This window comes from Xenia sp. Carnegie-2017, unplaced genomic scaffold, assembly GCF_021976095.1.
Source record: "Xenia sp. Carnegie-2017 unplaced genomic scaffold, XeniaSp_v1 HiC_scaffold_19, whole genome shotgun sequence".
In the NCBI taxonomy this organism is placed as follows: Eukaryota; Metazoa; Cnidaria; class Anthozoa; order Malacalcyonacea; family Xeniidae; genus Xenia; species Xenia sp. Carnegie-2017.
This window is the reverse complement of record NW_025813481.1, coordinates 2788347-2815400: the sequence shown is the minus strand read 5'-3', so window position 1 is coordinate 2815400 and position 27054 is coordinate 2788347. Positions and strand designations below refer to the sequence as shown.

The following is a 27054-nucleotide window of genomic DNA, read 5'->3' as shown; positions in this document are numbered from 1 at the left end:
ATCACTTGTGAGAAAATATTTACAACAGCTATGCTGTTTTTTGCAGAGCAATAAAAATGCCAATCAGCTGTAAAAATTCAGTAGTAATATACCAACTGAAGTTATATTTCCTTATTTTAATATTGTACTTCGGAAACTTTTAATATAATTATAAAAATACAGGATTAACGATAAAAATGATCGTCATCGACCAAGCGTGTCATCCCACAAATAAATTATAAAATCCTTCTTTTAAAGATGAAATGAAGAGAAAACGGACTATTGACTATTTTTTTTCAAAACTGATAAAATTTGATGTGTTACTTTTTGTGAGGTATTGCAGACGACAATTCCTTTTCATCGGTATAGCCTTTGCGACGCTGTCACCTTTACGCAAAATATAAACACAGATTTGTCAGAGGCCTTATCAAAATACAATAATAAAATAACCCAACGTAGCTCAAATCACCTTCAACATATTGTATAGACCGTTTTAAAGAGATGCGACCTGCATTAAGGAAGACAAAGAACATAATTTTTAGAGTCTCTTCCGAAAAAATGCACTATGTAATTGAACTTGTGACCTTTTCTCAAATTATCCTTGTCGGGTGAGGATACAGATTTTGCTGTTTTAAACACAGCTCGGATCTTCAGGTCATCTATAACATTGATAAATCATCAAATCAAGAACTTAGATTTTTTATATTTAATGTTTCTGTATTAAAATGTTGTGTGTGTTTTTTTTTTCATATATAGCTAATAAAATATTGGAGCAGATTATCATCTTTATAATCTTAAATATGTTCTTCGAGCCAAAACGTTTGCTAATTTGTCAATAAAAAATTAGCGCAAAACTAATTTTAAATTTACTCATCTATTTGCATTTCTGCAATAGACATAAAAAAAAACATAATACAAAAATGCTATTTTGGAGAAAACATTTCGCTCCAGGAGGGAATTGGGAAGGCCCCCCCCACTTTTTGCAACAGGGAAAAATGTGCCCTTTTTCTGGAATGAAAGTGCCTTTTTTTATGGTGTAGAAATGTCCTTGTTTTAGGTAAAATTGGACTGAAGAAGTTTTTCTTAGATACAAGTAGCCCCGAGAGTAGAACAAAGTCTGTCGGCACCATGCATCATGGCGGGGAGTCCATGCCAAAACTTTTTGTCCGGTAGCTAAGAAATGATATTGTGAACGTTCTGCAAACTGTGGACAACAACACGTTTATATTACTATGTTAAATAACGGTTGGCTGTAACAAGTGACAAAGTTCCTTCGGTTTTCGCTCCTGCTTGGTGTAGCTATATTTTGATCCAACACAACCAAGACCGAAGAAAGTTCCGTGGCGACTTCAACACGGAGATGGCGAGCAACATCGTTTCCAAACTGCGAAAGACGCCCACCGTGCCCAGTATGTTGAAGCAATTGATGCGTGCTTGGCTTCACTACAGGAGCGCTTCGATCAAAAAGCATATTCCGTATTGATGAGCATCGAAACCTTGCTCATTAATGCAGCAAACGGGTGTAAGTTTGAGTTGAATAATGAGGTAGAACACCTTTACGAAAATGACCTCGACTTTGACCAGCTGAAGGCGGAGTTAAAGCTTGTTGAAGGAATTATCTCGCAGCGACATCCAGAAGTAAAGAAGGTGACATCAATTGACACCATAACATCCATATTCTCAACCGAAGAAAATAAATCATTGCAGATCGTCATGGCAATGTCTAATATTGTCCGACTCTTGCAGATTTACCTCCAATGAGCGCAGCCTCTGGAGAACGATCTTTTTCATGCCAGCGGCTTGTCAAGACACATCTCAGGAGCACAATGACGGCAGCACGCTACAATAATCTTATTGTTATGCATGTAAACAAGGCCAGAACTGACGAACTGGACTTACGTTTAATAGCTAAGGACTTTGTTTTCAAAAACGAACGTAGGGTTAGATTTTTTGGGAAATTTTAATGAGATCGCATTACTTAATAAAATTGTTCATGTAGTCATCTTAGTTCAATTTGTTAGCACGTACGCCGAGCAGTATAGAATACGCATAGCATTCTAAGAATGTCTACCAATATTTTGCAGACTTTGAAACTTAATCATGATTCATGAAACAATGCATATCTGTAATATACTAAAACAGTAAGCTGCAAACTCACATGCCCTTTTCGGTCTGTGCCTCCCCCCCCCCCTTTTGAGATACTTCCGCGGTCCCTGTTTCGCTCATGCACCAGAGCAAAACGTTTTTTTAAGCACGTCTTCAAAATGCCACAAAAGTGAGCAAACAAATTTATTTGACGAAAAATTGACCGACTTTTCCTTGACAACATATATTTTTCTATGAGCTCAAACCAGCTCATCATTAGACACGTTCAAAAGATGCCTACGATATTTACACACTAATTTTTACAGATATTTTATTCCCAGTCATTATGCCATACGACTTAATTTGACTGAATGTGCATTTATAACATAATGCATGCACTTAGTATGTGCCCATAGCCTGATACCTTTTGAAGAGTCACTTTCGTCAGCCATATTGAATGAATGCAAATTCTTTTCTTCCTAATGGCAAAAAAGATTGGCAAAGTTGTAAAAATTTGGTTCAGTAAGAAATGATTGTTTGGTCAGTGGTTAAAATAAAATAATTCTTCATTTCCTTTTAAGATTTTTAGTCAGCTAAAAATAGTGAATAGGAAAAACAAGAGAGCGCAGTTTCGACGGTATAATATTTGTACGCTTTTCTATAAACTATGAAAATGTTTTGTTAAAAGTATAATCTCTTCATGACCAAACATCAAATTAAAGGAAATTTTGGTCACAACGACGTCGTGTCGTAAAGATAACTTTAAATTTCGACAAATCAGGGAAGAAACAACAGTTGTTTTAGTCCAGAAAACCACACAATGAATGGCTTGCAAAACCGGCAACTCTGACTATTTTTATTTCTCAAACGTCAAAGTAACTATATATGAAAGTCATCTCTGAAAATCTCAAGTCTTTATTATAATCACAGCTAAATAATCATGATTTTTTCAACTAATGAATACTTTCTAATTAGCAAAATTAATTGACTCGTCCCTTTAACGAATGATGCAATGATAAAACTGTCACTGTGGAAGAACAGCATTTGTTAGGTATGTCTTGTAATTGCTCTAATTGTGGACAGTAATCTTAGCTAAGTAAATCATGATTATCGAAGAAGAGTGAAGACCTTCTAGTTTGAAGTTTAGAAAATGATAAAAGGATATGTGACGTTACACAAAGTGACATTTATATGATGTATAAGCTTATACAAGCTTATACATACATATCTATATAATGCAAAACAGTTTGAAAATTAAAAGTTCAGTGACTGATATGTATATAACTATAATATATATATATTGGTGATTTTAACTTCGTAGCTAATTTCCAAAATATTCAACTGCGTTTTAACTTCCGGCAACGAAATCTCACCCCGTCGTATACACCATATATATACATACAACAGCTAGACTGTTCAAACAATAAAAGTTGTATTATAATCTGGATTTAAGGTTTGCATGGTAATGAAATCCATTGCGGAATGATAAAGAAAAGAAAATCCCTATTTCTACGGAAATGTTTTGCTCGCCGTATCGCCATTGCCTATAAATTAATTCTTTAATGTTTTTTTTTGCGATGGCGAAAAATTAAGACCCTGTTAAGAATTAGGTTTGTAAGAAGAGGTAGAAATAAGATAGAGAAACAGACTCTTGGTGATTAAATCAAATATTGACGCAATATAATTTTCTAAAATTGTATTATACACTAATAGAATTCAAAATTCAACATAATATTTTATATTCTGTTATATACTCTTAATATATTATACAATCAATTAAGTGTATAAAACTTACATAAAGGTCTCCAGTCTTTTATAGTTTCCTAAACTTTTAACTTCTTCGCTGTCGTTTGTTCACTTCGGATTTCAGAACATTCTAAAGACGTAGTCGATAAATACATATATTTAAAAAATGTAAGCAATTTCAAAAGACCAGCAGGAAAGAGATCAAAAGAGTTTGGGAGCTACTATTCAAAAATTAAGTCACAAACGTCATGTTTTTTTCTCAAACCTAAAAGTATTTATCTGAGTTCGTAACTCTATCTTTACCAATTTCTTTAAACATCTATATAACTAGAAGCACTTCACTCTTCAGTGACAATCTTAAATCCTGCTATATCATCGTAATTTACTCAATAATAGCTACTTTCTAATTGGCTAAAATAACTCCTCCCTCCCCTCCCTTGCAATTATAGGAATACAATGATAAACTTGATTTTGAAAAAGAGCTACATTTGTGAGGAAATACATTTTAATTGCTGAGAATTCCAGGTAATTTTCAATCTAAAATTACCTAAAATGGTAGCCTTTGATCTTCTGTTCATCAAGTAAAGATGGTTTTGTTGAACATGAACGATTCTATAATCATAGAAAATATCAAACACTAACTTTATGTAAATATCGAACTCAGACGTTACATAAGTTGACCACTTCAAACAGACTTTAACGAACGAAGTTACGAATGTGTTCTGCCTGATTTCTAAATACCTTAGCTAAGTCATGGCAGTTATTTCTTCACAAACCTCAATTATGCATTAGTTATGTAAAATTATTAAGTAGTGTCTCTTTTGTTTGACAAATGACAATCCAGGCAGTGATTCTGTAATGTTGCATTTTGATTCTTGCGAGAGTTTAAATTAAGGTTGAACATAAATTTTCAAGAAGAAATTAGGTTTAGACAGTTTACTAAAATTTCTTTTATTTTTGGATACATACGACACTCACCAGGTTTTTGCCAAAGTTGATTTGTTAAAGTAGTTGTACGCATTTTAACATGATAGTTATTGCCAGGAGACCTAAATCAAATTGCTAACCAAAAGTTAATAAAAACTGGAAAAAAAGTTATTCTTTATTATTCGTGTATAGTGACAACATTTTGCTTATCAATGATCGAACAAAAACCAAAAATCATACAACTTGGTTCATTTATAATTATTAAATAGAGAAATAACATGTATAGTAATGACAATTCAATCGTTAAGTACACTAAAATTATTTACGAAGAAAAACGGATGGGTTATTTTCACTTTTTCTATTATCCTCGTTTCATTTATGAGAAAAGAAATCAGAACGTCAGCGGTAAGATATGTAAGGTTTTCATTTATGTGATATATGGTTAGTTACAGCTTGTTTTTTGCTCAATTAAGTTACATATTCATAATTATTGAACTATTGGATTATTACATTATTGATAAGTAATATGAACTTTAGGGAATATAAATTAATACGTTAAAATCAAATGAAATGTACGTTTTTATTGACAATCGTTCTTTTGAATTGGTTCTTTAATTCGTCCATTATAATTTGAACTTGGATAGTTAAAAAAAAATTAAATAAATGGATAAATGTTAAATTAATGAATAAGTTCAAACTAATGCATACGGTTACATAGAAGGTAAGTATTTTGCAGGAAAAATTGCTTGGGAAAGAAATTGGGATATTAAACAATCTAAGGAATTCATTCAATTTTACGACTTTTTCCATAAGTTCCAATTTTTCCAAAGCATCTTTTAATCTCAAGCAAATGTAGAACGTCTCCACTTTTCCGTTTTGGTCTTTCTTCCTCAATTCAGCAACACCATATGCCAAAGGTCGTTTTTGGTTGTCTTCATCATCACAAAAATACACAAGAGATCCTGAATCTCCGTCCATTAGAAATTTAACATCACTTTTTACCAACACTGCGTTACAAAATACGGGTCTTCCGTCGTCGTCATCAAAATTAAACATTAGATCCTCAATGTTTCCAAAACGTGCCACTGGATCGCATGTAAGGAATATCATCGCGTTCCACTTCGAGTCGCTTGTTGGATAGAGGTCGAACCTTCCACACCTTTGACGGGTCGTTTGGTCGGAATTCGATGTACTTTGAAGCTTGCCAACCAAGTTTCTCGTTGATTTCTTGTTTCATATTATGATCAGTTATTCCGTTAGCGTAATCAACGACCATGTACAAGTGAAGATATGGCATCTGGTCAGTTGGACCCGTTGTTCCACATTTTCCACAAAACCAATCAAAGCTGCAAATGTGGAAAAATCACGGAAAGATTGAACAATAAAGCAGAAAAATATCTTCGCGTGGATAAAAACTCAACTGGAATTGAAGGAATATCAAAAAAACACAAATAGTAAGATTTACCTTTTCAATTTCTTATGCACGTCATTGCTCATTTTGAAATCGTCGGTGAGAAATTTTTTTTTGAAGAATTGAAAGTCATCGGTACCTACATATCCTCAGATAGTTGCATAAAATTAATATCAACGGTTAAACATGCAATCCATGGTAAATAAAGTGTCGATTTTACCTGTAATTTCCGATGTCAACCGAGCACCAGTTGATGTGACTGGATTCTTTTCTATCAATACAAATTTATGATTTTTAGTTGTTCTGAGTGTGCACTGTTTTCAAGTCTAAGATATTTGCCATATTTGGTATGACGGCATCCATGTTTATGATACCCAGCCGCGTGTTAATAAAATATAGTAATTTGGATGTGGTTTCCCGTTCAGGTAATTAGTATACAGAACAGTGACAACAACGCGCTGAATGCAATATTTGTTTTATGTTTTACCACGCGTGCATAAACGTACCAGAGGGTATAAATATGCTATAAATACTGCATTTTATACTCATCTGAAAGGTAAAAGTTGTTAACATAATTGAAATAAATTTAGTTTTTTTAACATATTTTAATATGTGGTATCATATTTGATACCAGCGGTATTACAGTAAACTACATTAATGTAAATTGCTTTGCAATGAAAATAATAATTAATTTTGAAAAAAGAAAGTTGGTTAAGTAAAGGTTTTATTGAACATTACTTTGTTGAGGGGAAAAACTTTTTACTTATAAAACTATTTGTTATTAATACATCGTAAAACGTTTATATAATTAGCTTCTATAATAAATGAAAATACTAACCTTGGTCAAGGTCCATAGGTACTGCAATGTAGAGGAAAATAAATATTATTTTCACATTTACTGAAGACATGTCAAATTAACTACCTTATTGTTGAAAACTGAGAACTATATAGACAGAAAAGCTTTCATAAAATTAATTAATTTTTCTTCAATTCATACAAAAAAAGATGCACAAATAACAATAAACATTATCGATATTGTTATATTGCATGACTATACTACGAACAAGGAAAATATAACTGAGCTGTAAAACTTTTCAGAGAGCTGTACAAATATACTACACAGAGCTGTCACTAACTAACAATACTATTGGTTTATTATTGATCTTTTCATTTTCCTCGACAGTTCCCAGTAAAAAGTTCATCACGTGCTAGAGTTGCATAGTTAAGCAATTTTATTTCTGCAATAATTACAGTGTGCAAATTAACGGTGTGCAATGTTCAATTTGCACATCGTTTTAGCTAAAATGAAAACAATTGCATATCACTTTTTCAAATGATGTGCAAAAATCTGCGGTTTTAACGAAAAACACTGTCGTAAATCATGAATTTGTTCACGTTTAAAAATATTAATTTAGCAATAAATATAATAAATAACGTAATCATCGATTTGATTATGTCTCTAAAGAAACACTTTTATCAAAAAAATTGCACATCGTTTTTTCTGAACTAATTCGCACACAAAATTATGACGCCAGATTAATGTACTGAATGCAGGGTATATACTACACATAGTGACTCTTCCCAATATATTAGTTACAACGCTTTTTTAATCATGGAGGGCAGTGAAAAGAAAACTTTTGCACTTTATAATATTCACATGAATTTCCAACATGTTTACCTTGTTGACGTTTTAATTTCAAAGACGTTTCCACTACCTCTGAATCAACACAAACAAAACAAGTCATGGTTAAGTTATAGGTTAAGTTGCTATTGAATGTGAGCGTTAATATATTGTAGATTAAACTCGCTCAGCCGGATAACTCGGCTCCATATAAACAGGCCCTAAGAATAAAAATTATGCAAGTATTTAATTTACGTGTCTTTCCATCAACTGTAAAACAGGAGACGCAAAAAGATTGAAACAAGTTGAGTTGCAATCACTTTAACATAGGATAAGAACTTTCTAGTAGGCATAAATTTCACAGTTCGAAATTGTTATGAGACCATCCGGCAATTGCGATGAAATATGAGTTATATTTGATCCCATTTATCTATGCTTCAAGACCTGATATTTAAATTCTGTTTAAACAATATTACTATTTTGAAACATTGAATTCATTGATTGACAACTTGTTTTGTCATGATACTTTGAACTCCTGATACTAACAACAGAATTGTCATTATTTTTAGGGGATTGAAAAAAGGTTTAAACGTTTTGTAAATAAGAAATATGATAAAAAGGCAGTGCATAGAGTGTCATCACAGACATGATGTCTGCCACTCCCTTTTTTTGCATAGCCTAATTTCTCGGACAGATAAAATAACTCACCTTCAATGTTGCAAACAGACCAGTGAGACGTCTCACAGAAAACTGTACAGCTCAAGATTAGTGCAAACTAGATAGACAGTAATGAGTAATTGTAAACAAACATTAAAAATATGAAAACTATTAGTAAGAAATAGCTTTAGATGCACTTATGTAAGAAATTCTCTTTTCAATAATACAAAAAATCAAGTGCACCTTTACGTGAAAATACGATCTTTGGCCGACTCTGGCCAGCAAGGGTGTAAATTTTTCCAAAGCATTCTTTACACTTTCAATGTGTTGTTAAGCTTTAATGCATAATCCCATGTGCAATACTTGTGTTTTGGACTGTTTGTGAACAGCTTGGTGCAACTGTCTTTCTTGAAAAGATGGGTAAATCTTAGTTAAAATGTCCAAAAAGGAGTTAGAAAAAGTTAGCTTACCCCTACGACTTAAGTCGACTGGAAACATATTATAAGTAGGTATGTAATTTTTTTCAGTTTTTTTTGGTAGGATTGATTCTGGGTGTCTTATAAAGTATTATGATATTCTGATAAATCTAATGAGAACTTATGAAGAAATTATCTTGAACTAAGAAAGCAAAAGAACGAAATTCAGAAATTCTATAATCATGTTGCTGGTTCTGTTTTGAGCCAAGATATTAGAAACTGGATTGTCATTGAAAACCATGGATCTACTACTGAACAGAACTACATTACTTTCCCATTGAAGATACGATTTCTTAAATTAAAGTACATTGGTTTCTCTGACATAACACTTTTCTTATTGATAAAAGTTTTTGTGCTTGGCATTGATATTTTATATAATCGCAATTGTGGTTGTCAAATTCGGGTAGGCGAAAAAAAATCATATTTTATGAGCCCGCGTCTTTCCGCTGACTTTGACAACCAAAATCCGCCATGTTTTTGACCACGCGGCCGCGCGCTAATAATTTATAGTAATTTTGTTGACGTTCCCCTCCAGGTCTTATAGAACTCAATGGCCATATATCATTGGCGATATTAAATTTAAGTGCGATTTCTAGCGTATCAGTAAAAAAGTTTTTGATTCAATCAAATTATACCATTTTTATGGCGGTTTTAAAGTTGTGAAAATGCCCTTTTTGATGGACGATGTTCGTCTTCAATTATGGGAATGCAATACATTTCCAATGACCAATTCAAAGCCATATGAATAAAATTGTTCATGTATCGTCTGTTTTGTCATATCAAATTAAAAAACGAATAAACACGTGGCGGAGGAAATAAGAATTTCATATTTTTACTATGTCTCTAAAGTTAAACTAGAGTATTTTGTATATCCTATAATTCTTCTTAAGTCGATATTTATTGATAAAACTTACTTTTTAAATTTGTCTTCGTTGTAAAACGTCTTCCTGCCAAATTATGTAACTTAGCCAGTGTCGGGATTTATGTATAAACGTTTGCAGATAAATCCATGACGACGGTTGTCTACCAATGAAATTCCCTGAAATAGAAACGTTTAACAAATTGCCATGTTTATTTAGAAATTTCAATCATTAGTATTTAAACTGAAAACTGACAGTTTTCTCTCTTTATAGGCCCGTTTACACGAGCAATTTTAACATGAGAATTTTTATGCGACAAATATATTTGACCCATAAAACGACACAAAAATATATGTAAATATGTCTGTTCGCATGGCGATTGATGTATTGCGCCCATTGTAATCATGAACAGTTACATGTCCATACTTCATTTTACGACGTACTATTAAAGCAAAGTTTGTGCAAAAATGGCGTTGACCAAGGCCGAAAAACTTCAAGCAGTAGCTATTATTGCATCTCTAATGGTGCACGAAGTGAAAAAAAACGAAAGTCACGACGATGTTGTGTAAAACCGTGGAAAACTGCGCAGCGCAGATACGCACAAGGGTTAGCACAAATATATTTGACAAATATATTTGACCCATAAAACGACCCAAAAATATATGTTAATATATCTGTTCGCATGGCGATTGATGTATTGCGCCCATTGTAATAATGAACAGTTACATGTCCATACTTCATTTTACGACGTACCTTTATTGCATGTTTGTGCAAAAATGGCGCTGACCAAGGCCGAAAAACTTCAAGCAGTAGCTATTATTACATCTCTAATGGTGCACGAAGTGAAAAAAAACGAAAGTCACGACGATGGTGGGTAAAACCGTGGAAAACTGCGCAGCGCCGATACGCACAAGGGTTAGCACAAAATTTAATTCAAGAGATCCGAGTGACTGACCATGATGTATTTAGAAATTTGTTTCGGTAAGTTAAGAAATGTGATAGTCTTTTTATTCATGCACTCTTCAAAATTAAGCTAGTCTAGGGATTGTACAATCAATTCAAATTTTACGTTCTTTTTTTAACAATGAAATTTTCTTATTTTCTTTACTTTTATTTACAAATTATAATCTTTACTACTTTTAAGGATGGATTCCATTTTGTTTGATGAGCTATGTGAAAAGTTAACACCATTCATAGCAAAGAAAAACACCACTATGAGAGATGCTATATCTGTTCATGATCGCTTGTGTGTAACATTAAAGTTCTTAGCATCAGGATGCTCATACAAAGATTTGATGTACAGTTTCAGAATATCAGTTTCATCTATTTAAAAAATCATACCTGAGGTCTGTGAAGCTTTGTATAATGTGCTGAAGGAAGAATATTTAAAGCCATCCACAACAAAGCAACAATGGTTACACATTGCTGATGAATTTAAGTGCAAATGGCACTTTCCCCATGCAGTTGGCAACATTGATGGTAAACATATCAACTTGCATGCACCTCCAAACTCAGCCTCTGAGTACTTTAACTATAAAAAACATTTTAGCATAGTCCTCTTGGCTATTGCAGATGCAAATGTTAAGGTGGAACATCGCTTTTTAAAGATATCTGAAATATAAGCATTGGAAATTAGACAAAAGGAAAGAAATTAAAAGATTATGGAGATATACATTAATTCTTTTCATAAAAAAAAACAAGAAAAATAAACAAAGATTATGAGATTATGATAAGAAGCAGTAAACTACAGAAAACGAACATACAGCAAGAATTTGACGACAAGTAACATAAGACGAAATTAAACAAGAGCAGTTTCATAAAAAGATCAGAGCGATTCTCACATCACCACGTTGTTTAATTATGGTAGGAAATCAGATCTTTAAAGGTGAATACCAAAGTGGAAGGGGGATAGTACCAATTATTAGAAAAGAGAATACAATTTAGGAATATAACTACAGTGATAGCGAGCTGTGAAGATCGACCTTACTTTGTGACAAAGGAATGGTTACTGGAAAGATCGACCTTACTTTACTTCGCGAGCAAAAAATGTTGTTAAGGGAGATCTTGATTTCATGCAAAAAATTTGAAAATTTGAAAATATTGAAAAACATGGCAAGACATGGCATGGTTATTTCTTGAAAAACATGGCAAGACGTCTGTAAATCAACTGAGACGGGCAAAAATTAAAAGAAAAAAAAGTTTTACTAACATTTCCTTTGATGTTAGGTGGAGGTGTCTGAGATTGTATTTTACCGATCTAAAATTGTTTAACGTAATGTTAGATTCACATAACCACGTGATCGTGACAATTTCCTCATGAACCTACCTCCCATGAAAGCTCTTTTTTGATTGGATCAAATAAATAGGTACCGACTGAAAACATGGAACACAAGTCATAAATGTTAATGAGAAACGTCAATGAAGAGCAATGAAACATCAGACTGTAATGTTTAATATTTTATGAGTGTTTTTACCGTTTGTAGTCAAGTTAAGGTTGAGAACTTGTTTAAGAAATGGAACAGTCACGACAACATTCTCGATCTAAATAAGATATGGAAACAATGAGTGAAAAGACTTTGAAAAAGTTAGTGTATACAATATTTGACTTGGTATGATTACGTTAGGACGATGTAGTTGGTTTTATATAAAATGCTTTGAGATAATACGTATGAAAAAAGTTTAGGTTATATCTTTAAGTCTATAAATGCAAGAAGATGCAACAGCAGTTTAATAAATTGACATGATTATAAATACATACATTTTTACCCATAGTTTCTAGAGGGGTTGGAACCCACCCCTACATAGACATACCCACCCCTACATTTGGGTCCAAAATTTCCTTACCCACCCCTACATACGAGCCGGAAAAAAATTCGTTTTTTTCTACGGGAAAGCTGATTTTAGACTTATTTATGGTCTCTCTATGCATACTATATACAACACTGATAAAGTCTATGTATTCACTAATATTGTCAATCAAGCAATCAGTCAATGGCTGATGCAATCAATGGCTGATGCAATAACATGGTGTCAAATTAGGGAGATATTTTTGGTCCCTTATAGGGTAATATGAAGATAGATGATGCAATAACATGGGGGCAAAAATTGAGTGATGTTGAACTTTGAAGTTATTAACTTTTTTTATCATAGATGCATTTCATCTATTTTTTAATTTTTCTAATAGGGAAAATCTTGGAACCCACCCCTACATAGACATACCCACCCCTAGTTTATAACCCACCCCTAGAAATTCAAAATTTTTTTGACCCACCCCTAGAAGGCATTTTTGAAAATTCCAAGACCCCCCCTAAATTTAGGGGGGGTAGAAACTGTGTTACCCATAACTGATTTTGAACTTATCGACAATTCAAATCTTCCACTTCCACCCTGAAACAACCAAGTGAAAGACGATCATCGAATCAATGTTTTGAACAGTCGTACAAATTAAAAAGCAGCAAAATCAAACACTTTAATTAATTTTAATCAATAAAAAACAAATATCTTAAAATGATTTCAGCAGTTGATAAACCTCTTGAAACAAGACACAAGGCTTTGCGAACAATGGTAGCATATTTACTCTAAACAAAAAAAACAAAAAATACCATCAAAATAGACAATTTCACCATGAAAGTATAACTGATAAAACACCCACCCGGTTACCACGTTATATGATATTAAACGAAAACGACCATCCAGGGGGACGAATGACAAAATTTATTCAGACTAAAATAGACAGACATTTGAAGCAGTCGCGTTCAAACGCAGTTTTAGTGCAAGATTGAAAGAAAAGTGTTCAATGTAAAAAGACAATTGTTATTAGTCATATTAAGAATAATTTGTCTCCACTTTGATCAGAGACAATCCATATTCAACATTCACACTTACGTACCTCCCATCTTCTGAAGCGAAGACAAGGATGAAAACTGACATCTTCAAGGATACGAGGATTTGTAAAACACATGTTGAGATCTATAATTAATACAAATCTTTAATCTAAAGATAAATTCAATTTTAATCTAGAGATATAACAAAGTATTATAAATACACCAGGCATGCCAGATAATGTACAGTTGCAGTCAATCTGAAAGAACAAAGTTGAAAAAAGGTGAAAAAATGTTTAAAATGTTGTACTAGAGAGTACATATAACAAAGTATAAAAAAAGAAAGGCACTTACAGTTCCTTGTATTTCTGAAAATATGGTGGATCCCTACACAAAACAGAAAATTTTAGGAATTTAAACATGCCATAAGTTTTCAGTTCGTACATGTCCTTAGTTTTAATTTAACATCAAACAAAAACAACAAACATATTTTTGTCATACATCTTCCACAAAGGGAACAAGAAATCCACAGTATTATAATGTTGTTACCTGTTTATCAATGATGGCATCAATGCTTTCCGCTACATCAAAATAAATCTAAAACATAAATAGAATTAATTAGAAATACTTAGGACTAATTTGTGATAATTAGAATTAATTGGAACTAATTATGAATAATTAGAACTAACAACTAATTAGCAATATTTATTACAACTAATTAACAAAAGAAAAAAGTTCACTCATCACATTACAACTAAAACAAAGCATAAAAAAGGAATTTCTTTCAAATTTCTTAATGGAACAATGTGAATATAGCTACATACCTCATTATTTGCATATTTTACACCAGTTCTCCTCCATGGAAAATTGGACAATTGACCAGTTGGAAGATGACTGCTCATACTAGGAAAATATGAAATATTTAACTTAAATTATATGTAGAATGATCATAAATGTGTAAACTAAAACAAATTTAACTAAATATTGTAGTAAGTTGCATATAAATAACATAAAAATGTTTAGTGGTTTTATGGATTTGCTTTATATTTATATCTGATCCTTATATGAACAACAAATAGATCACTACATAAAAACATGGCTTGTATGTTTACCATAAGGAAGGTTCTTACTTGCTGTCTCAAGTCACTTTATTAACAACATTTCTAACTATACTAGGAGGTCTTATCAACTCTTTAAGGACATTTGACTCTGTAGCAAGAGGGAATCCATTATCCAACATCTCTTCCAATAACTGAAGAATATAAAGATATAAAATCATATTTTACATCACACACAACAGAAAAAAATTGAAATTCATCTATCAAACAGCTGGATTCTCTACAAAATATACTAATCTCAAATCTCACATACAATGACACAATTTTCTTTAATGATTGTTTCAGTACAGTCAGAGAAATATTCTATGATCAAGTCAACCACTTGATGAAGAAATTCAATCACAAACAAAGGTGGAACTGGAAAGGAATGTTTTCAATTCATCAATAATAATAATCATGAAAGTATTCACCACATGTTGATGATATGAAAGCTAAATTATTTTTATTTACCTCTAAGAATGCCTAATGCAATGCCTTTTGTTGAGTGATAACACTTCTTTGCAATGTAATGCATACTTTCTAAATTAAAACTAGCAATCAATCTCTTGATTGGATTAGAGGCAATTGATTCAAAATGAACATTAATAAAACATTAACTAACCTCAATATAAACACAAACCTTAATTTTCAACAACAGAAACAAAGAAGAGATCATGGCGAAATATACTGATGAGATAACTGAATCCTGTTGCAATTACAGGAGGAATGTCTTCTGGAGAAGTAGCCTGAACATTTTTGTAATACAAATATAACATGAAAATTGTTCATGAAAGTACCTTAAAATTTCTCAATCAAACAAGCACAAACAATAATTTACACATAAATTCATTTACCTTTCCTTGAGCTTCAAAGAAATAATCACAAACAGAGCGTCCCAAAACACTTCCCCCAATTTTTTTCCAGAAATATATCCCTAAATGTACATGAAATTGATGAAAAACATCATATGACCTAGTGACTCACAGTAACCCATTTGGTGTAAAGTTGTGATAACTAAAAAATTGAGAAAGCTGAAATCATCAAAATGGCATCGTCTAACTGACTTCAATACTATTAAAATTACAGATATCAGGTAATATCTCACGATTTTTATGACATTCTTTATTTTTTCTGGGTATTAATCCTGTCACATGATACTTCTCATAATCTACATTCACTGGCTTCTGACAATGTTCAAGCTCTCCTTCAATATCTTACTGAAACTAATCTCATTTTACCTCATTCAAATAATTGTAAAGTACTTCTCACAAAATGACAATCTGATACGTACAAAACCAACAGAAGAGCTTTGTAAGCAAACAAATATAAAACCAATACATCACTGTCGGTACTGTCGGTACTGTCGGTACTGTCACTACCGACTCACCCTGAATGGTTGATGATAAACAAACTGTGAATCATTGTAAAATCCACAGATAATAAAACCTATAAAAATGTATTTCTCCTTTACTTAACTAGCTTAATGGTTATAAAACTATTTTCATGTAAGTTCATTTCGTAAATATTTATTTATATTATTGCCAACATTTAACCAACATTTAAAAGCGATGTTTCCATTTACAAAAAATTAAGATTCATGTAATCATCTTACTTGTCCCCAGACTGAAGACACAACGGCCTTTACCAGCTGGCTTACCTAACTTATCTTTAATTATGGTCATGAAGATTTTCGTCTCAATCCCATTGATCCTAATTGATAACATGTCAATGAATTGGAAGAGTCCCAAACAGTTATAAAATATAACGACAGATAAAATATAATGCACTAGGTACAAGGAGAGATGTTCTGTTTAAGTCGATATTAATTTTGTTTAGAAAAACGTGTTTCGAGATAGGAATGGACCGTGACTTCTTTCAGTTTTTTATGCACATGCTACAGAGTCCCCGCAATCTACAAACATGCTAAAACCTTAAAAATAGACTGCATTCTGGAAAATAACTTTGTTCAAATCCTGAGTTTAATAAATAAGTCTCATTCTACTCACTACAAACGCCCTGCAGTGGGCTAGCTGTTCGAATTTTGAAAGCTGGTCATTTGCATCATACAATACGATTTACACCAAAATGCTGAAAATCTTCCTTCTTAGCAATGTCAATGTACATAATATCCACATCCTTATTGGACAACCCTTTCTTTGCTAACGGATGCACTTTAGTGAAGTCTTGCTGGCGATGGTTATTATATTTTAATAACAACCATCACCAAATCAAAGAACAACAAAATCAAACAAACCAAAATCACAACACGAAATCAAACAACAACAAAAAAACTTGAACGTTTAAAACGCACTAAAACACGTACAAGACATAAACATGACGATAACTGGGTGAGGAATATTTCTTCTCCTTAGCTTGTTTAAAAGGTCTGTTCTGCTCCTTTTTTGTGAATGAGAAAAGTTTATCGAGCATTTTTTCCGAATATTCATTTGAGAGAAATATTTTTTCAATAAGTTGAGATCACTCTCAATGAGCTCCTCTGATGACAGTCTGATCACAGTCTTTCCGCTGTGTGAAGAAAAAGAGTCAAAGCGTGTGTACAAACCCGTAAAAGTTGCCTTGTGACGAATGCTTGTAAGGAATTGACCATTGCATTTATGGACAAGAACATCCAAAAACGCTAACTGACAATTTGATTCAAGTTCAGACGAATAATTTAAAGAAGGGTGACGAGAACAGAGTTTATATAAAAATAATTGGCGATTTTTGTCAATTATTCATGAACTGGTCCAAGAGGAGAGCCCATAGCCACCCCAACAATTTGTTTCTACATGATAACATTAACTCTCCAAAAGCCTCCTCGGACATGTGAGGTACAGCCATGTCCGAGTGAAAAAAAAAATCAACACAGATTTCGATGGTTTCTTCTAAGGGCACATTTGTAAAAAGACCGGTTACATCAAAAGAGCACATTGTCTGTTTTGATGTAACCGGTCTTTTTCTATAAAATTATGGAGAAAAAAATAAAATGTTTTATTTTTTTCTCCATAATTTTATATCTGCATATTTTGTGCATAAACAATGTTCTATTTTTTTGGGACATATATTATAATTCGTGGATTGAGTTAGAAGAAATACTTAAAAAGGAAACTTCCTACAGTGAAACAAAATCCAAGCATGACAGAGGAGAAAACACGACGCCAGGTTAAAGATGGCGTAAGGAAATTCAACGTAGTTAAAGCACGTAGTGTATGCTTGAGAGTTTTAGATAAGGACTCCTTGACAATCAAAAACACAAATGGTTCCAAGCATGTTTACAACAGTTAAAGATCCAGTTGTATGAGTTGATTAGTAAAAGTAACGAGGTGAGCAATTTTCTAACAACTTAAACCTTAAACAACTTCCCTTCATACATATTTGACAATCATGTTCACCGCTTCCTCAACAATATATTTGAACCCAAAGATCTTATTCACACTGCTCCTAAGAAAATCATGTACTTTTGTCTTCTTTTCACTGGCCTACACTGTCTTCAGATTCGCACTCAAATCACTCGACTTGCAAGGCTGCCTTTCCTCATATCAACGTTTGCTTTGTTTTTCGTTCTTCCAGACGTCTCTCCTTTTTCTTTTCTTTTAAAGATAGGGTTCTCAAGCTCAATCTCCTGAGATCTGGTGTTGTATACTCATTTAAGTGTCGATGCTGCTCTGCATCGTATGTGGGTCAAACCACGCGTCATTTACACACCAGAATATCGAAACACTTGGGAATCTCACCCTTAACAGGGAAACCTTCCTTATGTCCATCACTATCTGCAATTCTTTCCCATATAAGAAATACATCTCACTCTGCCGATTTTACTGACTTCTCAATTCTCTGTTCCTCCTCCGTCAATTATGACCTTATGATTCATGAAAGCCTTCTTATATCCAAACTTAAACCCTCTCTTAACACCCAAGGCAACTCAATCCCCTTTAACCGTCTTTAATATACCGCCCTTCCCATTTAATTCCGTCATCTAAACTTTCTACTCCCCTCACATGTAATTTAACACCCTGTAATGTATGCTTGTATTTAAGACCTCATGTATATAATTTATCTCAAATAATGTGAAGATGTCTTAAGTTAAAGACGAAACGTAATTATTAAAAAACTATATATCTTTCTTTATTTTATTACTGATGGCTTTTTTAAAAGTCTTATGTTGGGCTATTATGTTCATATTGAAAAGTCGCTCTCCGCCTGGAAAATCTCTGGCCACAACCTTGAATACTTCTTATAAAGTCGTGAACTCATGTTTTTATAAAGGTCGATATATTCTAGTTACTTTTACCACACAGAAGAGAACACAAAGTTAAGCGGCTCGAAACTAAGAAGTTGTTTCTTTATTTACATTAATGTTCATAACACCTATCGCTGATAGAAATAACGCAAAATAGTTCACATAAAAACGACAAATCGAAAGATTGACAAAGATAAAGCCAAGACAAGACTTCCCAAAAGTAATCTTTATTAAAAGGTTTATTTACGTGTCAATTTACAACTCTGATACTAACACCATCGTCACAGAGAATGCACAGAATACTAACTTAATTAACTATACCACTGACTATACGACAACTTACTCCCTGGATAAATATTCATAGGATAACGATTTACGAATGATTAGTGGCTAAAAAATATGGCCGCCGACCCCCGTCTCGCGTTCTTAGGAATTTAATCTTCAATTCAGAAATTTCTAGAGTTGGCACTAATACAATGTTGTAATATTTAAAGGTAAAATATACAAGAATTCAATTAAAATAACGAAACATGCATGAAGGCAATTAATAAGCTAAAGTCCCTGTGCAGTATTCATACTTTGAAGTTCCATACACACCAATGATACACACTACAATAATATAATCAATGTAAATAAACTGAGAATGTAGATCTTGACGTAACAAGTAACAAATGACTGAAAGAGACAGATCTGGCTAAGTATTTAAAAGACTGAAATTCATAAATGCAAGCTTGTGGCTTAAAACATACCATCTTTTGTCTCAAGAAAAATGCAACACAACTAAGCCTAAATAGACAAAAATTCAACAACTTTGACTTCGTCATCATTCTTTTAACAATTTCAAAGTTGCAGCAAAGGAAATACTAGGAAATGGTCACAACCTCACATAAAAGCGTCATTTTATTCAAATATTACCAATCTCCCCAATTCACTAAGTTGTTCTTTTTATGAGTATCAATCTTTTACCCTTTGCAGTGGTACTGTAGTGACGTACATAAACTAAATAACGTTCTAGTGCATTGAACTCACGCTCGGAGCTCATACGAAAGACTTATACAACGCTAAAGTAGAACGGATTTTGAGCACAGATCGAGCAACTCCTTAATTGCGTTACAAGTCATGACATCCATATTATATTGTTATATATAGTTATATGTATTGTTATACATTGTTATACTTGAAGAAATGCTATGTATTACTAAATTACACATGTTAAAATTTATTGTATATTTTACATAAGAAGCATGATGTATGGAAATCAAATCTAAATTTCATTCGCCTTCAGTTATAGATCGTTAGTCATTTGAAGACAAAAAAATAGTTAATTATATAACATTGTAAAATCCAATGAAAATTCATAGCAATCTGGCCATGTAATATCCAACTTGGTTACTTAATCTAACATGCTTAAGAGCCTCAAATTAAAACATACATAAAAGAGGATCTTGAATAGTTGTATCATTGATTTCCTTCTTGCCAATTGCTTTCCCATAAACCTCTTTTGCAGACAATAAAAAGACTTCATTGATGTGGCACATTTTAGCTTTAAATTGAAAACGATAATGTTCTTGTTTTTCCATTCGTCATTTGATCTGACCATTTACACTTAGGATAAATCATGCAAAGAAAATCAAATAAGTGAAATGAGCTGCTAAAAGGATTAATAACTCTAATCGAAAACTCTCTTCTTTTTCTAGGCAAGCATTTTTCGCAATTTCAGCATTAATGCATACGACGTGAAAGCATTTGCTGACTTAAAGCAAAAGATACGCAATATTTACTATTGCACATGCATTCTTTACAAGTTTGACAACATAATAAGCTATAAGCTTCTTTTTACCATACGATAAAAATATGCCAAAGTCTCTGAATCACCATGATTCGTAGGTACTCGTCACTATCTTTGGATATCGGACAAATCGTTAGTCTCGTCTAAAGATTTTTGACTATTGCTAGTACTATCACACATGCTTGAACCGTTATTTTCAGTTGCACAAAATTAGAAAACGACGCACCAGATACAAGTGAAGAGATTACGACTTTTGGTAGAATATTTGAGAAAAGTGACACGTACACAGCATTAGTTTGTTGTTACATAGCTATTTACCGTTAAGATCAGCGTAGTCAATAACAGCTTCGCTTTTCTTTCCCTTGCCTTCTTCAAGTTTTACAGGATGTTCACTGTCTAAAAAATGTTTGCAATGGCAATATACAGAATTTAAAACATATTTGCATTAAGTACAGTAAATGAAGAGGAGAACTAGAGTGAAAATAACAAATATAGTGTCACGGTCCCTTAATTTATAGCTTCGCCATCAAAAATAAAAACTCATTTCTGTGTCTTACTTGGAAAATTTCCTCTAGATCAGGTCTTGCCTTCCAGGCTCTCAATCTTATGGCTCTGTGAACTAGATAAGGCAGTTCCTCAAAAAGTTGAAGAAAATACTCTTGATAGTTTCCATCTTTAACACATGATGACAGTTGTGGACGAGGTTTATCATGCCAATGCTGGCGAACGTTTCGTAAAAATCTTAGGCAACCTAACCATGTAGAGTCGGATACTTTATTGAAATGATAAAAGAATTCAGGATCGATACGGTCCATCCAATTTATTGAAAGATTCAACTGCTCACGAAGATTTGAGGGAAGAGAATGTGGAGATGATGTCTTTATTTCTGGTTCATTCCCAACAAAACACAAAAAATCGAAATTCTCCTTATCGGTTAGTAGATAAGGGTGTTTTAACGCTTCGTTGGCCAATGGTCTGTCTTCCGGTTTTAGCTGTAACATCCACGATAAAAGGTCTTTGAGCGTGGCATCTTTGATTTCGTCCAAGCCAACTGGGTCTCCTTTCAAAATGTTGTCCAGTCTATGCCGTTCAATTCCAAAAGGATGTTTCCCCTTTGTTGCAACATAATAAGCCACCATTCCGGCATTCTATTTTCAATAAAAAACGTAGTTAATTTATTTGATACTTGCAAAAATACAAGTTCAGTTCAAAAAAAATCAGCAAAATGTTCTCCAATTAAGAGTCGTAGCCAATCTAAATGAGAGACATACAATCGTAAAACCAATAAGGCAATAACAACAATTCATTATCATACATATACATATTTTTATATTTTATACAGTACATGATGTATTTCGCCACTATATGACTGTACAATAGAGGTAAACAAAAATTATATTTAAAAGTGATAATGATATCAGTGGCAGTGATAATGATATCCCTACCAAATACAACATTCAAATGCAAAAACAACATTGACCTGTAGTTGGACCTCTATTTCTACTTCAAGAACTTACCATAATGTCAGACTCTTTTTTGTAACGAACTTTATTAATTGTATCATCTGATGCGTTATATGACTCTGGAGCTATCCAATATTTAGCTCCTCTTTGTATGCTCCAATGTGTCGAAGTTTCATCAGATAACATATGACTTATACCAAAGTCAGCGATTAAAAAATTTCCTTGTACATCTCGAAGAACGTTCGAGGGTCTTAAATCCCGATGAAGAATAGGACACAGACCGCTGTGAAGATCAGCTAAACCTTTTAAAATCTGCATAAGAATTCTAGGAAGTGCTTTTAGAAGATATTGCAAAGTAGAAGATTTCACAAAACTTTTTAACGATTCTTCACACAAATCTAATATCAAATACAAATAATCTGTGCCTGGTTCTTCTTCAAGATGCCAATAATTCACAACATAATTTGAACGCTTGGAATTAAACTCATTCAAAATATCTTTTTCTCGTTTGGCTAACTCCGCGCAGTTATCTCAAAGCAATCGTTTTACTGCTTTTCCGTAACCATCTTTTCCGAGTCCAAGGTAAACACGAGTTCCATCACTTCCTTTACCAAGCAAAAACTCTTCAGAACAAATAACCTTTACACCATTTACAAGTTTAACGTTTCTTGGATTTTTCTGCCCATATTCTTCCATCATTCTGAACTTTTGCTGGTGCATTATTGATTTATCATAACATTTCCATGGTTGAGACAGCAATTCTTCAATTAAAAAGTAAAGTAGACTATTTAGAAAGGAATAAATCAATGTATCAAGAAGCAATTTAATTTTCTAATTATACGCACATCAAAAAAATGTGGCTATTAGACAAGATTTGAAATACCTACACCACTTTGCCCGTTAAGGTGAACAGACTTTTATATTTAGCTACTGAATAATGACATAATAACATGTTTGCCTTGTCTTGAGTTTATTTATATTAACAGCGTATTTCCTGCTCCCAAACACACGGATGAGGGATATTTAGTTCAAAGGACGTTGAGGGACGTCAGGAACGTTTCACTTTAAATGCGAAAACATTGAGATTGAAAAATCAAAGATGAAAGCACCTGTCGAGGTGAAAAGAGTTCGGAGAATTAAAGAACCTAATGTTTTTAAGGTTACCTTCTGAAAAGCTTGTGTTTTTGACCAGAATTATTGGCTTTTATTGGCTATCAATAATCAAATAATATGTTTCTCAAAGATTTTCTTCTAACAGTCTTAGATTGTTGACATATAGTATCTTAGGATAGAATACATTCAAAAACGAATATTGTTTGAGGTCAAATATCTTTCTTCTGGAGAAAACACTTTTTCTGCCAGAACTTTGGCGAAGTGACCAACAGACAAGGCATTCTGTCTCACTTCAAGGCAAAACTTGTCAAGTTCGGTGTTGCTTGCCGATTCGTCGATTTCTTCCAGAGAGGAATATTTATGAATAGTCGTTTTTCTCCCATGTTTCATAAAAAGATATAAATCCGTTGCCTTCAAAATGTTGAACGAATTTTACTTGTCACTACACTTAAGATTATGTTTGTCATTTTCAAATACTGGAGAAAGAAATTTTTGCGAGTTATTTCGATTCACTCGCAAACAGCGAGTTATTTTATTCACTCGCAAACAGCGAGTCACTTATCACTCGCAAACTTCTCGCAACTGCATCGCGAGTCACTCGCTCAATCGCAACTCATCACTCTCGAGTGACTCGCAATTGACTCGCGAGTCACTCGCCCACTCGCCACTCGATACTCGCGAGTCATGTCATGTTACTCGAGGTCGGTACTGTAGCTACTAAATAATAACATAACAACATGTTTGCCTTGTCTTGAGTTTATTTATATTAACAGCATATTTCCCTGCTCCCAAACACACGGATGAGGGATATTTAGTTCAAAGGACGTTGAGGGACGTCAGGATCTTTTCACTTTAAATGCGGAAACATTGAGATTGAAAAATCAAAGATGAAAGCATCTGTCGAGGTGAAAAGAGTTTGGGGAATTAAAGAACCTAATGTTTTCAAGGTTATCTTCTGAAAAGCTTGAGTTTTTGACCAGAATTATTAGCTATCAATAATCAAATATGTTTTAAAAGGATGTTTTCAACAATATTCTATTTAAGTTAATTTATGTACGTGTAACGTATACATGTAACTGACAAGTTGATCATGATGGTTTTCACAATTTACTTTTAGCATCATAGCCAGTTTTCACTTTCTATACATACTGATCAAATTTCTATGTTTACAAAGTTTAAAATTTTCACATGATTTTGATACACAACATTTGCCTTATTTTTGAATTAAAAGATTTTAGTTGGCTACGTATAACGATACCTTTTAAAATTAATTTATTAGGTTATAAATTTTTATTTGTATTTAGCGTTGAAAAACATGGAAATGTTTGGGCAAATGTTTTTAAACAAAATTCTTTTGCTAACCTGGTTTTGATGTGGAAGGCGAAACACCCATGATGACTTCACTGTTATTATCATCTAATAGATAAATCAAATTAATTTTTTGCAATGCAATTAAATAACATTACAGCATGATGACAAATTCTAAAACTCTCTTATCTGACCCTTTACAAACGTATGAATGATATGCATGATATAAACGACTCTTAATTGTTTGTGTTTGACTTTTAAAGGGAATGTAAAGATGTTTGTGCAAATGTTTGCTAACAAAATACAATTTCTTACCAAGTACTGCTGTAGAAGGAGTTTTGTCAATGTTGTCATAGTCGTTGTCACTCATGGGAGATGGCAAAGACATCTTTTCGTAAGAAGCTGGAAATTAATGCATCACATTACACGGTTAATACATCATAGCAAGATAAAAGGAATACTTGCTGAGTTATTTCACTCTTCATTACATCTCACATTTTTGACCGTTAACAAAAGTATGTGAATAAGGAAGATATAAACAAATCTCAATGGTTACATTGCATTCTTGTTTGTACTTAACATTTCAAAAGACAATAAAGATTACATTTGTGTAAATATTTGCATATAAAATTCCATTACTTACTAGGTCCTTAGACGTAATACTCATCATGTTTGAGACACCACACATGTAGTTTTACAGCTTTATATAAAATGAATTGTTTGGATTCTTTCAAATAATTTATATCAATTGAGAAATAATTGTATTTTTCGTGTTTGTGTATAAAACGACATCATACTATACACAATGCCTGGCTATTCATGTTTGACAGTGCCTTACATGTGATTTTACGATTTTTATGTGTTACATAAACAAATCTTACATCTACGGGCCATATACATTGAGTTCTATAAGACCTGGAGGGGAAAAGGGGCCTGGACCCGGTCCCGTGGTCAAAAACATGGCGGTAATGGCGGATTTTGGTTGTCAAGACTTCCACTTCGAGAAAAATTTTTAACATTCGCTCCCTCCGGAACCCGGATTTTTTTTACTGCTTATATTAATGACAACCAGCGAAAACCACCACGATACCGTAAGCATAAAATATTGAAAATAATGCTTCAGGTTTTTGTGAAACAGACACACACATTTAAATGAGGTAAATCTACTGTAAAATAACATATATTTTGTCAAGTAATGCTTTAGCTATATTAGAAATATCAAACGGCATTCTTTACACTGTCAATGTGTTGTTAAGCTTTAATGCATAATCCCATGCGCAATACTTGTGTTTTGGACTGTTTGCAAACAGCTTGGTGAAACTGTCTTTCTTGAATAGATGGGTAAATCTTACTTAAAATGTCCAAAAAGGAGTTAGAAAACGTTAGCTTACCCCTACGACTTAAGTCGACTGGAAATATATTATAAGTAGGTATGTAATTTTTTTGAGTTTTTTTTGGTAGGATTGATTCTGGGTGTCTTATAAAGTATTATATATTCTGATAAATCTAATGAGAACTTATGAAGAAATTATCTTGAACTAAGAAAGCAAAAGAACGAAATTCAGAAATTCTATAATCATGTTGCTGGTTCTGTTTTCAGCCTAGATATTAGGAACTGGATTGTCATTGAAAACCATGGATCTACTACTGAACAGAACTACATTACTTTCCCATTGAAAATACGATTTCTTAAATTAAAGTGCATTGGCTTCTCTGACATAACACTTTTCTTATTGATAAAAGTTTTTGTGCTTGGCATTGATATTTTATATAATCGCAAATGTGGTTGTCAAATCCGGATAGGCAAAAAAATTTTTATTTTATGAGCCCGCGTCTTTCCGCTGACTTTGACAACCAAAATCCGCCATGTTTTTGACCACGCGGCCGTGCACTAATAATTTATAGTAATTTTGTTGACGTTCCCCTCCAGGTCTTATAGAACTCAATGGCCATATATTATTGGCGATATTAAACTTAAGTGCGATTTTTAGCGTATCAGTAAAAAAGTTTTTGATTTGATCAAATTATTCCATTTTTATGGCGGTCTAAAGTCGTGAAAATGCCCTTTTTGATGGACGATGTTCGTCTTCAATTACGGGAATGCAATACATTTCCAATGACCAATTCAAAGCCATATGAATAAAATTGTTCATGTATCGTCTGTTTTGTCATATCAAATTAAAAAACGAATAAACACTTGGCGAAGGAAATAAGAAAGATTTATTCTAAACCATGAGCATTTCATATCTTTACTATGTCTCTAAAGTTAAACTAGAGTATTTTGTACATCCTATAATTCTTCTTAAGTCGATATTTATTGATGAAACTTACTTTTTAAATTTGTCTTCGTTGTAAAACGTCTTCCTGCCAAATGATGTAACTTAGCGAGTGTCGGGAATTATGAACAAACGGGGAAACATTACATCCCGGGCGGAGAGAGAGGGTGCGTCTGCGATGCATT

The 27054-nt window shown here is 33.0% G+C and overlaps 4 protein-coding genes across 5 annotated transcripts in view; all 4 read right to left on the bottom strand.

Moving 5' to 3' along the window:
• Positions 1-27004, bottom strand: part of LOC124438459 (serine/threonine-protein kinase/endoribonuclease IRE1-like) — a 30785-nt gene extending 3781 nt beyond the window's left edge. Inside the window, exons 1-2 of the mRNA XM_046988620.1 lie at positions 26925-27004; positions 24909-24995 (exon numbers count right to left, since the gene is read on the bottom strand). The gene's annotated coding sequence lies outside the window, so the exon portion shown is untranslated. The remainder of the gene's footprint in view (positions 1-24908; positions 24996-26924) is intronic.
• Positions 568-15220, bottom strand: LOC124438469 (AP-3 complex subunit mu-1-like). Its single transcript, XM_046988631.1, has 19 exons — positions 15152-15220; positions 14955-15058; positions 14714-14835; positions 14408-14486; positions 14133-14180; positions 13938-13970; positions 13808-13843; positions 13652-13731; positions 13292-13340; positions 12237-12303; positions 12089-12135; positions 11972-12019; positions 11104-11293; positions 9817-9941; positions 8478-8544; positions 7827-7990; positions 6987-7007; positions 6369-6419; positions 568-638 (listed from the first exon to the last, which is right to left on the bottom strand). Exons 4-14 carry the CDS (start codon positions 14483-14485, stop codon positions 9820-9822), a joined length of 798 nt encoding a protein of 265 aa, XP_046844587.1. The 5' UTR covers position 14486; positions 14714-14835; positions 14955-15058; positions 15152-15220; the 3' UTR covers positions 568-638; positions 6369-6419; positions 6987-7007; positions 7827-7990; positions 8478-8544; positions 9817-9819.
• Positions 14722-15674, bottom strand: LOC124438757 (AP-3 complex subunit mu-1-like). Its single transcript, XM_046988956.1, has 5 exons — positions 15665-15674; positions 15535-15614; positions 15369-15426; positions 14955-15058; positions 14722-14835 (listed from the first exon to the last, which is right to left on the bottom strand). Exons 1-5 carry the CDS (start codon positions 15672-15674, stop codon positions 14722-14724), a joined length of 366 nt encoding a protein of 121 aa, XP_046844912.1.
• LOC124438466 overlaps positions 19997-27054 on the bottom strand; it is a 49700-nt gene continuing 42642 nt past the window's right edge. The window contains exons 1-5 of one of the 2 annotated variants that reach the window (XR_006946098.1): positions 23337-23368; positions 22227-22933; positions 21267-21857; positions 21028-21105; positions 19997-20525 (exon numbers count right to left, since the gene is read on the bottom strand). The gene's annotated coding sequence lies outside the window, so the exon portion shown is untranslated. Of the gene's footprint in view, positions 20526-21027; positions 21106-21266; positions 21858-22226; positions 22934-23336; positions 23369-27054 lie in introns of those variants that run through there. The other variant, XR_006946097.1, reaches the window with a different exon arrangement.

Coding starts and splice junctions, on each gene's coding strand:
- LOC124438469 (XM_046988631.1), bottom strand. CDS start 14,485: ATGAGCAGTCATCTTCCAACTGGTCAATTGTCCAATTTTCCATGGAGG. Junction 13,971..14,132: donor ATGCCATCATTGATAAACAG/GTAACAACATTA, acceptor TGTTTTGTGTAG/GGATCCACCATATTTTCAGA. Junction 13,732..13,807: donor CATTATCTGGCATGCCTGGT/GTATTTATAATA, acceptor TATTAATTATAG/ATCTCAACATGTGTTTTACA.
- LOC124438757 (XM_046988956.1), bottom strand. Junction 15,059..15,368: donor AGGATTCAGTTATCTCATCA/GTATATTTCGCC, acceptor ATTCCTTTCCAG/TTCCACCTTTGTTTGTGATT. Junction 14,836..14,954: donor TTAAAGAAAATTGTGTCATT/GTATGTGAGATT, acceptor TATATTCTTCAG/TTATTGGAAGAGATGTTGGA.